At 44.5% G+C, this 14,347-nt stretch overlaps 1 protein-coding gene across 2 annotated transcripts in view; it reads right to left on the bottom strand.

Annotated features, from left to right (window-relative positions):
• DEPDC1B (DEP domain containing 1B) overlaps nucleotides 1-1,093 on the bottom strand; it is a 70,889-nt gene extending 69,796 nt beyond the window's left edge. Inside the window, exon 1 of one of the 2 annotated variants that reach the window (XM_059694581.1) lies at nucleotides 50-1,093. In XM_059694581.1, coding sequence (XP_059550564.1) covers nucleotides 50-550 — 501 coding nt within the window. In that variant the 5' untranslated portion in view covers nucleotides 551-1,093. The remainder of the gene's footprint in view (nucleotides 1-49) is intronic. The other variant, XM_059694580.1, reaches the window with a different exon arrangement.
• Nucleotides 1,094-14,347: the final 13,254 nt, after the last annotated feature.

Genomic DNA, 14,347 nt, shown 5'->3' with positions numbered 1-14,347 from the left:
CGGGAAGGCCGGGGGATCGGGGACCGGAGGCCCCCTCATGCTCACTCACCAGCCTGGTGGCCCGGTACGGCCCGGGCCCCACAATGCGGTGCTCCATGCCCCGCACACGGCGGCGGCGGCGGCGACGCTGCGGGACGGCGAGAACCCTCCGAGCCGCTGTTTGAATCGCGAGCCTGCGCGCAGCGGGCGCTGATTGGACGGCGCTGCAGCACGTGACAGGAACTGCTGGGCGGGGCCGCCGGGACTCACGCGGAAGAGGGCGGGGCCACTGTTTCCTTGGAGTCCTTCTGCGGAGGGAGCTGTGGACGCACTCCCAGCCCGACCCTCGCCCACCTGCGCACGTTCTGCGGGCGCCTGTCGACTGACCGTGCAGGGTGTCTCCGCCACGCTCTGAGGCGAAAGTGGCTGGAGCCACCGCAGACACCCCACCGCCGACACCCCACCGCCCGTCCACCCTGCGTACACAGCTTTTTCTGCAAACACGTCCATGAAAGTAACACTCAGTGACCGAAACCCAGCGGGGCTGGATAGACAAACCCCCGTCCGCCATTCCAAATGCACCGTGAACCGGGAGGTGCTGCCAAGATTGGGGAAAGTCGATAGTGAAAGGAAGCGAGCGGACAGCGTCTACAAGTGGAGGGACATTTAAAAACTGGATAAGAGCCCTTAGCCACGGGGAGTGTCTATAACGTGTAGGAGCAGCAAAGGTGGGGAAGAGTCCTGATTTAGCTTCCTATTTGTTCTTTTGGTAGGTTTTCCCTTGAATTTGAGTTCTATATTTTGTATCAGACTGAATTTTTCAGTCCCTTGCCACAGGGCTGTGAGTTCTTTTTTTACTGCTCAGGATTTTCCCCACCAGGGAATTAATTGGTGGACTGATGTTCAATTTTTCAAAAGGACAAATGAGGTCCCAACTCTTTGCCTATGACTAAAATTCGAAGTTCAAGTCTGATCACCTCAGAGAGTGCTGGCGAGGATGTGGAGAAAAGGGAACCCTCGTGCACTGCTGGTGGGAATGCAAACTGGTGCAGCCTCTGGAAACAGTATGGAGTTTCCTCAAAAAATTAAAAATGGAACTCCCATTTGACCCAGTGATCCCACTTCTACGAATATATCCTAAGAAATCAGAAAGAATATATGCACCCCTATGTTCATAGCAGCACAATTTACAATAGCTAAGATTTGGAAACAGCCTAAGTGCCCGTCAGCAGATGAGTGGATTAAAAACCTGTGCTACTGGTTAATTCCATCTACACAATGGAATACTATGCTGCTGTAAAAAAAAAAAAAAAGAAGGAATGCTTACCATTTGCAACAGCATGGATGGACCTGGAGAGCATTATGCTAAGCAAAATAAGCCAAAGATAAAGATCACATAATCTCACTCATTTGTGGAATATAATGAACATCATAAACTGATGAACAAAAATAGATACAGAGCCATAGAAGCATTAAACAGACCATCAAACCTCAGAGGGAAGGAAGGGGAGGGTAGGTGGGGACAGAGGGAAGAGGAGGAAGAGAGAAGATGGAGACCAACCAAAGAACTTGTATGCATATAAGCATATAAGCATAACCAATGGACACATACAGGCAATAGGGGGGTGAAGGCCTGGTCTAGGGGGCGGGGGTGGCCTGGGAGAGGTCAATGGGGGGGCCGGGGGAAGGGACATATATAATACTTGCAACAATAAAGGTTTTTTAAAAAGAAATAAATTACAATCCTTACTTTTGTAAAGCAGCTTTCAAAGCTTTTTCACATTATCTTATTTGATTCTCAGAACCATTTGGAGATGTAAATCATGAATAACCCATTATTGTTCAGGAAGCTAAGCTTCAGGGAGGACAAGTGACTTACCAGAGACATTAAGTGTCCCATTAACAAAACTTGCATTTGAACCTAGACCAGTGGTTCTCAACCTTGTCTGCACATTAGAATCACCTGGGAATCTTTTTAAAATCCTGATTTCTGGGCCTCATCCTCCGGAAATTCTGTTTCTTTGTTATGGGGTGAGAACACAACATTAGTAACAAAGAAACAGAATTTCCAGAGGATGAGGCCCAGAAATCAGGATTTTAAAAAGATTCCCAGGTGATTCTAATGTGCAGCCAAGGTTGAGAACCACTGACCTAGACCTTCTTCAGAGAAAACCTGGGGAGTTTGGTTTGGCTTGGTTGTTTGACTGGTTTTTACCAATACCTTCAGAAATCAAAAAGGATAATTTTCAAATATAAAGTCAAATTTTGCATTTATATTTATGCACACACACATTCAAGGAGAATGGGGAAAAGAAACCTTTTATAAATCTATCCAAACGTTCCTTCCCAGGAGTGAGTCTCATAAACATCACACATTTGAATTCTTTTCAACTATGGTTTGGCTTGTTACTTTTGTATGAACTGGGATTGACTGCATATGAAGTATAAATTTAATCAGATGACTACACCCCCAACACAATTGAATTCTCAGTTATATTTCAAATTATTAAAATGTATTACCACATCCCAAGTGTAGCAATTATTAAACTTCATTTTCACACTCCAAGTGTAGCAATTTTAAAAAATTACTGTACATACTCTTATCTGGCATATTAGGAGTGCGACTATCAAGATCCTTAAAGTAGCTTTCATTCAGCCTCAGAACTTCTTTACAGAGTGAGTGTTAGTACACTGAGAACTGGCAGTTGACTTATCACTAACCGACTTAGCACCAACATCAGGAAATTTCAAGCTGTGGGGGGAAAAGCAACATAGACATCAAGTACACTGTGGGGTTGGAAGCTGTATTTCTCAATCACACTGAGTAGGGAGTGGCTGGCTGCCGCACTCAGTCCTGCTGTCTGAAAGCTCTCCCAGCCGGTTGGATGTGTCATTTTGAAAGGACTCTGCTGAAACCTGATTGTTCTGCAACTACATTCAGTTGTGTTTGTTGGCATTTAAGTCATCAAGACAGTCTATTTGCTGAGGTTCTTAAAAGTTGCAAATTCCATGACTTGATTTCCACTGCTATTGGTCTGTCCCAGCACCATTCTGTTGGAAAATGATCTTCCCGCTGCCCCGCCTACCTCCCCCGCCCCCCCCCCCCGCCCCTCGCCGCCACGCCCCGTCCCACCCCACCCCCACCCCCGCGCGCGCGAACTCACACACACACACACACACACACACACACACACACCAGAACTTTTTGTATCAATACTATTCACTAATAGAGATCATGTTCTTTGGGATGTGGGTAAATAAGAAGGCATAAAAACATGTGGAAAATATAAAACCATACTATTTCATTGAAATGGTTTAATAATATTTTTATTTCAGTGTTAAAGAAAATAAATGCCACAAAGAAATAAGTGAATTTACATTCATTTCATTTATTCAACATGTATGAGCACCTCCTATGTGTCAGACACTGTTCCAGTCACTAGAATATAGTAGAGAAAATAAAAGCCCTTCTTTTCAGGAACTGACATCCCAGTAGGGAGGGGACAACAAGTCAACTATGATACCTTTTTTTAAGCATATGCACCAGGTGGTAATTGAGTGCTGGAAAGAAAAATAGAAAAAGAAAAAGTAGAGAGGAGGGGCATGATATTTTTTTCTCAGGTGGCAAAGGAGGGTCCCTTTGATCACATTTGAGTAAACAATCTGCATGAAATAAAGGAATAGCTTTCTGGGGGGAAACATTCTAAGTTGATGTGTGAATACCAGCCCATGTGAAAGCCGGAGGTGGACACATGGCCTCCATGTCCAGGGAATATGGGAAAGAGGACAGTGTTTGCTGAAGTGGAGTAAGTGAAGAGTGGAGAAGGGCTTATTAGGCTACATAGTGGGCCCTGGAATTTGTATTTTACTCTGAATTAGTTAAAAATGTATTCGAAAGTTTTAAGCAACAGAGTGTCCAGGCCTTAAATAGGATTTTTTAAGCATCACTTTGGCTGCTTTATGGCTAATAGACTGGGATGAGCAGAGGAGTGCAAGGTGAGAGTGAGAGCAGGAAAACCATTGAGGAAGCTGTACTACAGTAGGAAAAAAATAGTTAATTTGGCTGGCACAGTGCTTGATACAAAGTGACAATCGATAAATATTTGCTGAACAAATTAATGAATAAGCAAGTGAAACCAAGTTTCTAAAGTTACTCATCTCTTAAAAATAAATGAGATTTATTCTGTTTAAGTATATTTCTTACATATATGTACTCTACAATACAATAAACTTCTTATACTTTCAATTTAACCTATAAAATTTGCTTCTGAATCTAATGCTCTGTTATGTCTTATTGTTCAGTATTATTCATACTTGCTTCTTCCTTCTGATCTGGAAAGATACAATCCACACTCTATATCTTGTGTTATAATCACTCACACACACACCTCCCTCCTGCCGCCTTAACACTCACACCTTACAATTCTATGTTAGTATCATAAAATCTTTACCAAGGATACAGCTGAATAGATTCTCATATTTGGGCATAAGTTCAGTTTCTGGTACATTATACTCATGCCTCTTGGTTGCTATAGCAATGTATACTTCCCAATATCTAGGAAAGTGACCTGGTGGGGGAAAATGTTTTTTTAACTAACATTGGTCTGGCCAAGGGATATAGGATAAAATAGAGGAGGAAGATCTTGGAGGTAGGAAAGCCATTCAGAATATAGTTAAATGAATACAGACAGGGAATTCCAAGAGCAATGGAGAGTTGTGAAAATAGCTGCTTAGACTCTTCTCTTGTGTCTCAATTTCCTAACCAATAAAATGGAAATAATAGTGGTATCTGCTTCATAGGGTCATTGAAAGACTTAAGTGAGAATATACATTCAAATTTATTAGCATTCTGCTTCCCTTGTATGGTAGGCAGAATTCTAAGATGGTCTCCAAGATTCCCAATGTACACACACTCTTCCACATATTCAATCAAATGCTAATCCAGCTACTGCTGTAAATGGCTTTTGCACATGTAATTAAGGTCCCAACTCAGTTGACCTTACAATCGGGAGATTATCTACTAGTAAGTGGGCCTGACTTAATCACATGAGCCCTTTAGGAGGAACGAGTTTTCTCTGGCTGGTGGCAAAAGTCAGAGACTTGAAGGGGAACTGAATTCTGCCACCCTGAATGAGCGTGGAAGCAGCCTTTCCCCCAGGACTTCCAGAGGGGAACTCAGTCTGGTTGATGTCTTGATTTCAGCCTTCTGATACCTGACATTCTGAGCAGTGACCACGTCACACCATGCCAGACTTCTGACCCACTGAAGCGTGAACAAGTAAATGGGTATTGTTCTTAATCACTAAATTTATAGTAATTTCTTATGTAACAAAAGAAAACTGATAAAACTTGTATAAACAAACTCTCGATAAATGTTTGTTCTAGCTCCTACATGGCTACAGAAGGGATAGAAGAAATGTCAATATTTAGTGAATATTGGCTAACCAAAGAACTTACATGCATATATGCATAGCACATGGACACAGACAATAGTATGGTGAAGGCTTGGTGAGGGGGTGAGCTAGAAGGACTCAATGGGGCGGGGGGGGGGGTACACCTGTATTACTTTCAACAATAGAGATAAATTTAAAAAAAAAATGAGGAAGAAAACCCTTGGATGGCCTTAAATATCATCTGGGAGACTGGCAGAAAGACTGCACCATAATGAAGTCTAACTTGTCTGGATAAACAAGAAGGGGCTCAGAGAAGGGACTTGACTATTCATAAAATTCAATTCATGTATTCTACCAACAGAGGTACCTAGAGATACTTAGATTCCATACGTGACTTATGGTTTGGCTCTTTACCAGGAACTGCACATATCCATGACACATACAGTTTTCTAAATTCCATGAGGTGAAACCTTGAAACTCCCACGTTGGAGGCTGGTATGCAAGAGAATGGCATCAGCTTGAAAGTGAGTCCAGCCATCCACCTAGGATCCCTGCTCCATGTGACTTTGATATGAACGCCTCTTCTTGCCCGTGCATGTTAGGGGAAAAGATATCATACTAGTATCTGAGAATTCACCCAAGTCATTAGCCCTGTTCCTCATAAATGCCAAAGGCCAAAGGAAGTTGAGATTTGGACATGCAGCATTCGATTAACAGTGAAACATCCAAATAAATTTGGAAAGTATTAGATCAAGAGGGCAGGATGGAATTTTGGAAGTTGACCCCTGACGATAAATAAGGACTTTGAGGAAGAAAGAATATACAGAGAGAAGAACTGAGGCCTTGCTCTCTGCTCCACAGCTGAGCCGAGGCTTCTCTGCCCACGCCTGGCAATTCGCCTACTGCATTCCTCAGCCTGCCCCAGGCCAGTGACAGCTAGGTTAGCAACTTGTCCCACTCTTGGTTCCCTTCTTAGAGGTTTAAACTCCAGCCATCGATCAAAGACCTTCTCTTCTATTTTACTCTCCGAGGCACAAGATTCAAGTTTCTGCCTCAGCTGCAGATTACAAATCAGTACATGTTACTGAACTTTCAGGTAGCTGACAAATAGTCAAACTATACACTCCAGGATTAGAAGATCAGTTGTCTGGCCTATAGCACCTAAATTGAGTTTTAAGGGAAATCTGAAGAATAGGATAAAATTATCTGCACTTTTCAAACACTCATCACAAAAGGTTCCTAAAATAATAATGTATTTACTACAGCACCAAAGAATTCAATCTACAAAACAAAAGTGAAGGAAGGGGAGAATGTGCAGAACCTCTGGAAAACGCTCTCTCACCACCAGGCACTTGTAAGTAGTAAGGTGCCCAGGGCAGGGGTCGCTTCCTGTTGGGGCAAGATATGTCACAGGGAATGTTATTCTCTTGGAGGCAGCGGCAAAGAGACCTGGCAGCCAGGGCCCATGGGCAACAAACAAACACAGGAGCCCGGAGGGCCCCAAGCGGGGCTAAGTCAGAGCAGGATGAAAATGCGATTGTGAGGCAAAAGCAGCTGGGGAACAAGGCGGACCTGTGAGCCAGGCTTGGGCAGGGTGCCTGTCCGTGTTGGGCTGTCTTACAGGACTAACAAAGGCAACAATGGTTATTGTGTTCGCCTACAACACTGCCACTCTTATTTTCTTTCAGAGCCGGTAACTGAAACTGGCTTGGCTATGAAAAACAAAAATCATTTTAAGCATTTGTCCTTATTGATGATGATTACGTTATATTTTATCATTTTCTTTTGTTTACCTCTGGCACAGATCAGCTTTCTTTCAGCTTTTTATTGGATTATAACATATACAGAGAAAAGCCCATGGATCGTCAGTATAGGGCTTGGAAATTTTCACAAACTGAACACATCCTTGTAACCAACATTCAGACCAAGAAACAGAACATGACCAGCACCTGAGCAGACCTCCTCATGCCACCTCCAGTCTCCACCCCCCCCCCCCCCGCCCCCCAAAGTTAACTGAAGCAGATCCTTTACTTGTAAGGAAAAAGGAAACAAGAGTTTACCCCAGACCAAAGAGGGAACAGGAGCCAACTCACAAATTGCCAGAAATTTAGTCCACCTACAGTGTAACCCAAAAACCAACTATGGAAAGTGAAGGGATGAAAGGATTTTCTTTAGAGGACCAAAAAACACAGCATTTGGTTTCAAGCTTGACTGAATATGTCACTTGTGGATTTTCCTTTCATTTCAGAGAGACTTTCTAGACATTTAAACCTGTTTGACTGCATTTTCTTAACTCGCTTTCTTTGTCGCTCCTGGAATTAACAACAGGGCAGCACTTTGATTCCAGCTCCAATAAGGGTTGAGGAGGGACTGTGGCTCTTCAGAGTGGTCCTCAGCCTGTCTACACACCAGAACCCTGGAGACTCTTAACCAAACATAGATGCAAGGCTGATTCCAGGTCTCCTGGCAGTAGTCCCTTTGGGGAGAGGGGACATCAGAGGAGTGATCACAGAAATGCCATTACCAGATCCCCTCCCACAGCAAGCTGTGGGCTGAAGGAGGGGTTCTGTGGGTCCTGCGGACCGAGGCAGCATCTTAGAAGAGAGTGCCTCTTGCCTGTTCTGTGCTTGCAGCTGAAGTTATCAGAAGTAGCATATTAAATGAATGTTAGATAAAGGGCCATGAGGAGAGTCAAGTCAGATCTACAAATTTCGCCTGGTTCGTCCAGGAAAAAATATAGAACCCAAGAAGATGGGAAAAAGAAGGCACGATGAGCTAAGAAGCTGAGGCAGAGCTTGAAGTAACCTCAGAGCTACAGCACAAATAGCTAGAACCAAGTTTTGGGCAGAAGTTTTCAAAGAGACAGGAAACACAACACCATCTATTAAGAATTCTTGCCCCCAAAATGCAGCCTAAACCTGACCTTGGTGTTGTTTTAACTACCAATTGATTAGAAATGAAGAGAATAGGAGAATATAAGGGGTTGCAACCAGCAAAATCTGGGACGTGGGAGGTTCTGTGAATGACCAGGTGTGTGCAACTGCAAGGAAAGGGGAGGGTGGAGGATGGAGGGAGAACCAGTAAGAGATTTAAGAGACAAATCAACTAATCACAGTGTGTGGACATTATTTGGAACATAATTCAACCAACTATAAAAATAACAAAAACTAAAAGCAACTAGACAATTGAAGTTATAATACTAAATAGATGTTTAAAGGTAAACAGAAATTAGAATTTAAAATTTTAATTGTATTTTAGTTATATTTTTAAAGACTCCTTAATGTTTTAGATCAGTGGTTTCAGAACTTCAGCATGCATCAAGGTCACCTGGAAGATTTCTTGAAACAGATTTCTGGGCTCCGCCCCCAGAGTTCCTAATTCTGCAGGATTTTATTGGGGACTGAGATTTCCCATTTCTAACAAGCTAGATGCTGGGTACATGAAGGGCCATATTACTATTCTACTTTTGTTATGTTAGAAACTTCTATTTTAGAAATATTTTAGGATAAGGAAAAAGAAATACTAGAAAAATCATTTGACAATATCCAACATCCATTCCTGACTAAAAAAATAAAATAAGCCCTGGCCGGTTTGCTTTAGTAGATAGAGCATTGGCCAGCAGACTGAAGGGTCCTGGGTTCGATTCCGGTCAGGGGCACATGCCTGGGTTGCGGGCTTGATCCCCAGTGGGGGGCTTGCAGGAGGCAGCCGATCAATGATTCTCTCTCATCATTGATATTTCTCTCTCCCTCTCTCTTCCTATCTGAAATCAATAAAAATATTTTTTAAAATAAATAAATAAAACCCTCAACAAATGGGAATAGAACTTCTTCAACCTTATACTAATAAGAATCTATTAAAATCCTACAGTTAACATCAGATGTGATGGCAAAGACTGAAAACTTTCTTCCCAAGATCAGCAACAAGGCAAGGATGTCTGCTTTCACCATTTCTATTTAACATTGTACTGGAGGTTTTGGCTACTGCAATGAGGCAGGAAGAGGAAATAAAAAGCATCCAGATTGGAAAGAATATGTTAGACTACCTTTATTTGCAGACAACTGCCATCTATGTAGAAAATCTTATGAAGTCTACAAAATAGCTACTAGAACTGATGCAAAATTTTACAATACTGTGGCCACAGAGAGGGACGGAGCAGGGTGGGGGCTGGATGGCCGTCGGGGCAAGCGCGCTCTTTCTCTTTATGCTCTACAGCCCTGAGGAGCTTTTCCCCTTCTGAGCCTGCACCCGATCAACCTGGAGGCCCCAGGTGGGTTGCCTTTCTCCCCTGACTGATGTTGGCACTGAATACTTGTTCCTCGGTTAATCATATTTCCACATGGGAAGACGTACCCTAAGCAACTATTTTCAAACTTGACTGTCACTTGGGGAACTTGAAAAACTACTGATGCCTGGGTTCCACTTCCACAGATTGTGATGTAATTGTTCTGGGTTATGGCCTGGGCAGAGGATCCCAGTGATTCCAAAGAGGTTCTAGTTTGAGAACCACTACCTTAGAGTAATGTATCTTGCCTTGTAACTTCTCTGAACAGTGAGTTTCAGAAGTGAAACTGGGCTCAGGCCCTAAGGCTTTTTTTGTGTGTGGGATTTGACTGCCTACAAAGTTTACCAAGTTTGTTTTACTACTCTGAGCCATAAATCCTATCTAATAAAAGAGAAAAATGGTAATTGGCGCACAACGATACCCTTTTCATTGGCTAATCAGGGCTATATGCAAATTAACTGCCAACTATGATTGGCAGTTAACTGCCAACAAGATGGCGGTTAATTTGCATATGTAGGCACAATGCAGGGAGGTGAAAGGGAAAGCAGGAAGAAGCCCCCTGCCACTGACAGTGATCAGAAACCCAGGGGGGAGCTAAGAGCTGGGGGGCAGGGCAAAGGCGGCCCTGGGGCCGCCTTTGCCCTGCCCCCCAGCCATGATCGGAGAATCAGGGCCTTTGCCGCCCTGGCCAGTGATAGCAGGAAGTAGGGGTGGAGCCAGCGATGGGAGCTGGGCACGGTCGAAGCTGGCAGTCCCGGGAGCTAGGTGTCCCTTGCCTGTGCCTAAAGCAGAGCCCACGATCGCGGGGCCGCTGCAGCTGCGGGTCCCCGCTGCCCGGGCCGGACACCTAGGCCAGAAGCGTTAGGCCTGGGCAGGGGCAGAGCCTGCAACCGCGGGGAGCTGGGGGTCCCCTGCCCAGGCTTGACACCTCTGCCAGAGGCCTCAGGCCTAGTCAAGGGGTCGATCCGGTGATTGGTGATCGGAGGGTGATGAGGGTCAACTCCTCTGGCCGAGGCATCAGGCCTGGGTGGGGGGCGGAGCCGGGGATTGGGGGGATATGATGGTCCCCTTGCCCAGGCCTGAAGCCTGGGTCAGAGGCATCAGGCTTGGGTGGGGGGTGGAGCAAGCGATCAGAGGGAGATGGGGGTCCCCTGCCCAGGCATGATTCCTGGGCCAGAGGCATCAGGCCTGGGCGGGGGCCAGAGCCAGTGATCAGGGGAAGATGGGGGTCCCCTGTCCAAGCCTGACACCTCTGGCGGAGGCGTCAGGCCTGGGCAAGGGGCCGATCAGGCGATCGGAGGGTGATGGGGGTCTATGCCTCTGGCGGAGGCGTCAGGCCTGGGCAAGGGGCCGATCAGGCGATCAGAAGGTGATGGGGGTCTATGCCTCTGGCGGAGGCGTCAGGCCTGGGCAAGGGGCCGATCAGGCGATCGGAGGGTGATGGGGGTCAACGCCTGAGGGCTCCCAGTATGTGAGAGGGGGCAGGCTGGGCTGAGGGACACTCCCCTCCCCACACACACACCCAGTGCACGAATTTCGTGCACCGGGCCCCTAGTTTTATAATAACAGGCCCTGTGGCAAGGGGCAGAGGGAACAGGAGGTGGGAGAAGCCTGTGGTTGTCCAGAAGTGACTTGAGCAAGTTAAATCTATTTAATTTAGGTATAAGGAAGTATCAGTGGCCCTGGCCAGATGGCTCAGTTGGTTAGAGCATTGTCCTGATAGGCCAGGGTTGCAGGTTTGATCCCCAGTCAAGGCACTTACAAGAATCAACAAGCCCACTTAGCCACTTATTCAACAGGCCTCAAGCCATCTCCTAATTACTTATCACCTCAATTTGTATTTGGAAAAATTTCTAACCTACAGAAAAGTTGAAAGAATAGTCCAAATACACCTATATGCCCTCCAAATACATTCATCAGTGGTTTCCATTGTGCTCCATTGCCATCTCTCTGTCTTGCACTCTCTCTTTGGGGGCTGAACAGAGGCTGAACCTCTATAGTTGAATAAGCGTCTCCTAAGAACAAGAGCAGTTTTCTACTTAACCATGATACCACTTTACTCCCAGGAAGTTTAACAAATCTACATTATTTAATATATGATCCATATTTATTTTTTTTAAGATATATTTTTATTGTTTTCAGAGGGGAAGGGAGAGGGAGAGAGAGATGGAAACATCAATGATGAGAATCATTGATCGGCTGCCTTCTGCATGCCCCCTACTGGGGATCAAGCCCACAACCCAGGTATGTGCCCTTGACCAGAATCAAACCTGGGACCCTTCAGTCCGCAGGCTGACACTCTATCCACTGAGCCAAACCAGCCAGGGCAATATATGATCCATATTTAAATTTCTCCAATTTACCACAAAACTTCCTTTGTACCTATTTTAATAACTGCACACTGCATAGTTGTCTTGTCTCTTTACTCTGCATAATCTAGAATGATCTCCCTCCTTTTTATGAGACACTGACAAATTTGAAAAGGCCAGACTGACTGTGTCATTGAATATGCTGTAATGATGCTTCTGGTTAGACTCATATTAAATACTAGAGGCCTGTTGCACGAAGAGATAGGCCTTCTCTTCTCCTGGCTGCCGGCACCAGTTTTCCTCCGGCACCCGGGACCCAGGCCTTCACTCCAGCCGGAGCCACCTTTAGCCTTCGCTGCTCCAGCTGGAGCCGCCTTCAGTCTTCGCTCCACCGCTTCGCGCCTATATATGCAAATTAACCGCCATCTTTGTTGGCGGTTAATTTGCATATCTCACTGATTAGCCAATGGGAGGTGTAGCGAAGGTATGGTCAATTACCATGTTTGTATATTATTAGATAAGATTTAGCAAGAATACTATGTTGATGGTCTTGTGTGCTTCCAATCATATCACGTCACAAAGAACTTGTTTGTCCCATTATCTCTGATGCTGAGTTTAATCAGTTGGTTAAGGTGGTACCCATCAGATTTCTTCATTTTCAGTGTATCTTTTTCTTTTATACTTAATAAATGATGTGGTACTATGAAAACATATGAATATCCCATTTCCCAACAGACTCATACCCAATAGTTTTTGCATCCATTATAATCTGTTATTATAATTGTGATTGCAAATAGGGATGTTTTAATTCTATCATTCATTCCACATTTTTTTGTTATTGTTAATCCTCATTTGAGGATATTTTTCCATTGATTTTTTTTTTTAATATATTTTATTGATTTTTTACAGAGAAGAAGGGAGAGAGATAGAGAGTCAGAAACATCGATGAGAGAGAAACATCGATCAGCTGCCTCCCGCACATCTCCCACTGGGGATATGCCCGCAACCCAGGTACATGCCCTTGACCGGAATCGAACCTGGGACCCTTCAGTCCGCAGGCCGACGCTCTATCCACTGAGCCAAACCGGTTTCGGCTTTTCCATTGATTTTTAAAGAGTGGAAGGGAGGGGGAGAGACAGAGAGGGAAAGTGGGAGAAACATTGATGTGAGAGAGACACATGGATTGGTTGCTTCCCGCACGTGCCCCAACCAGGGCTGGGGATCAGCCTACAACGGAGATATGTGCCCTTGATCAGAATCAAACCCAGAACCCTTCAGTCCACAGGCTGACGCTCTCCCCACTGAACCAAACTGGCTAGAGCCCTTCTACATTTTTTAACTGGCATTCTATGTAAAGAAGAGCTTCCCTCACCTTCACTCCACTTGCTGTGTTTTTTTGTTTGTTTGTTTGTTTGTTTTTAGTGTCATTATGGACTTATGAATCCTTTGTTTATTTAATGAACTACGACCCATTACTATTATTTGTCTTTATGAAAACAGCTCTTGTGTCCTTTCAGTATATCCCATTAGTCTTTAAGTAGTGTCTTTATTTCTATCACAAGAGGTTTCAAGCTCATCTTGTATAGTTCTTTCTCCAGATCTGAAGTCAACCATTTCTCCAAGGAGCCTTCATTCCTTTTCATTGGAAATGGTATTTCTCATACCATTTTTCTTCAGTTCTAGTTTTTATTTTTAACTTCCTGGCTTCTGCATCTATCTCCAAGATTTTTCCAAACTCAGGCAGGGGAAAAATAAGATGTTATGAATTAACCCTCCTACACCCCAACACCTGACCCAGTGTGTTACAGAACATACACCTTATCTTTTATATTGACCAATTTCTATATTGATTCAACAAATATTTTTTGAGTGAGGGCTTATTCTACACAGGGTTATACTAAGCACCCTAGATAAAATCTGAAGCAACATAAGCACAGTCGTGGCCTTCATGGAGCTTATAGTCTAGTGGGGAGAACAAAATGAACTAGATGATCATACAAATACTTAACTGAAAATACTGTATGTGCTCTAAAAACAGGCACACTGAGTTCTAGGCATACAGCAGAGAATCTGATATACCCTGGGTAGTTGTGAAGGCGTCCCTAAGATCTGAGACATGGATAGGAGTTATCAGTTCAAGGATAAGGGGTCTGTCTACGGCCATACCACCCTGAACGCGCCCGATCTCATCTGATCTCGGAAGGATAAAGGGTTTGTGTGTATGTTGGGGGCAGTGGTGGCGGCGGCAGAGGGCTAGGGACATAGTTGAACAGATTCCAGACAGAAGTAAAGAGAGGAACTTGGAATATTAGAGAAGCCAAAAAGAATGCTGAGGCCTTCATTCAGCCAAAAGCTAGGGAGAGGGGCTATTAGGGTAGCTG

The sequence above is a fragment of the Myotis daubentonii genome, chromosome 4, assembly GCF_963259705.1.
Source record: "Myotis daubentonii chromosome 4, mMyoDau2.1, whole genome shotgun sequence".
Taxonomy (NCBI): Eukaryota; Metazoa; Chordata; class Mammalia; order Chiroptera; family Vespertilionidae; genus Myotis; species Myotis daubentonii.
The sequence above is the reverse complement of the archived record's forward strand: the minus strand, read 5'-3'. Positions and strand labels throughout refer to the sequence as shown.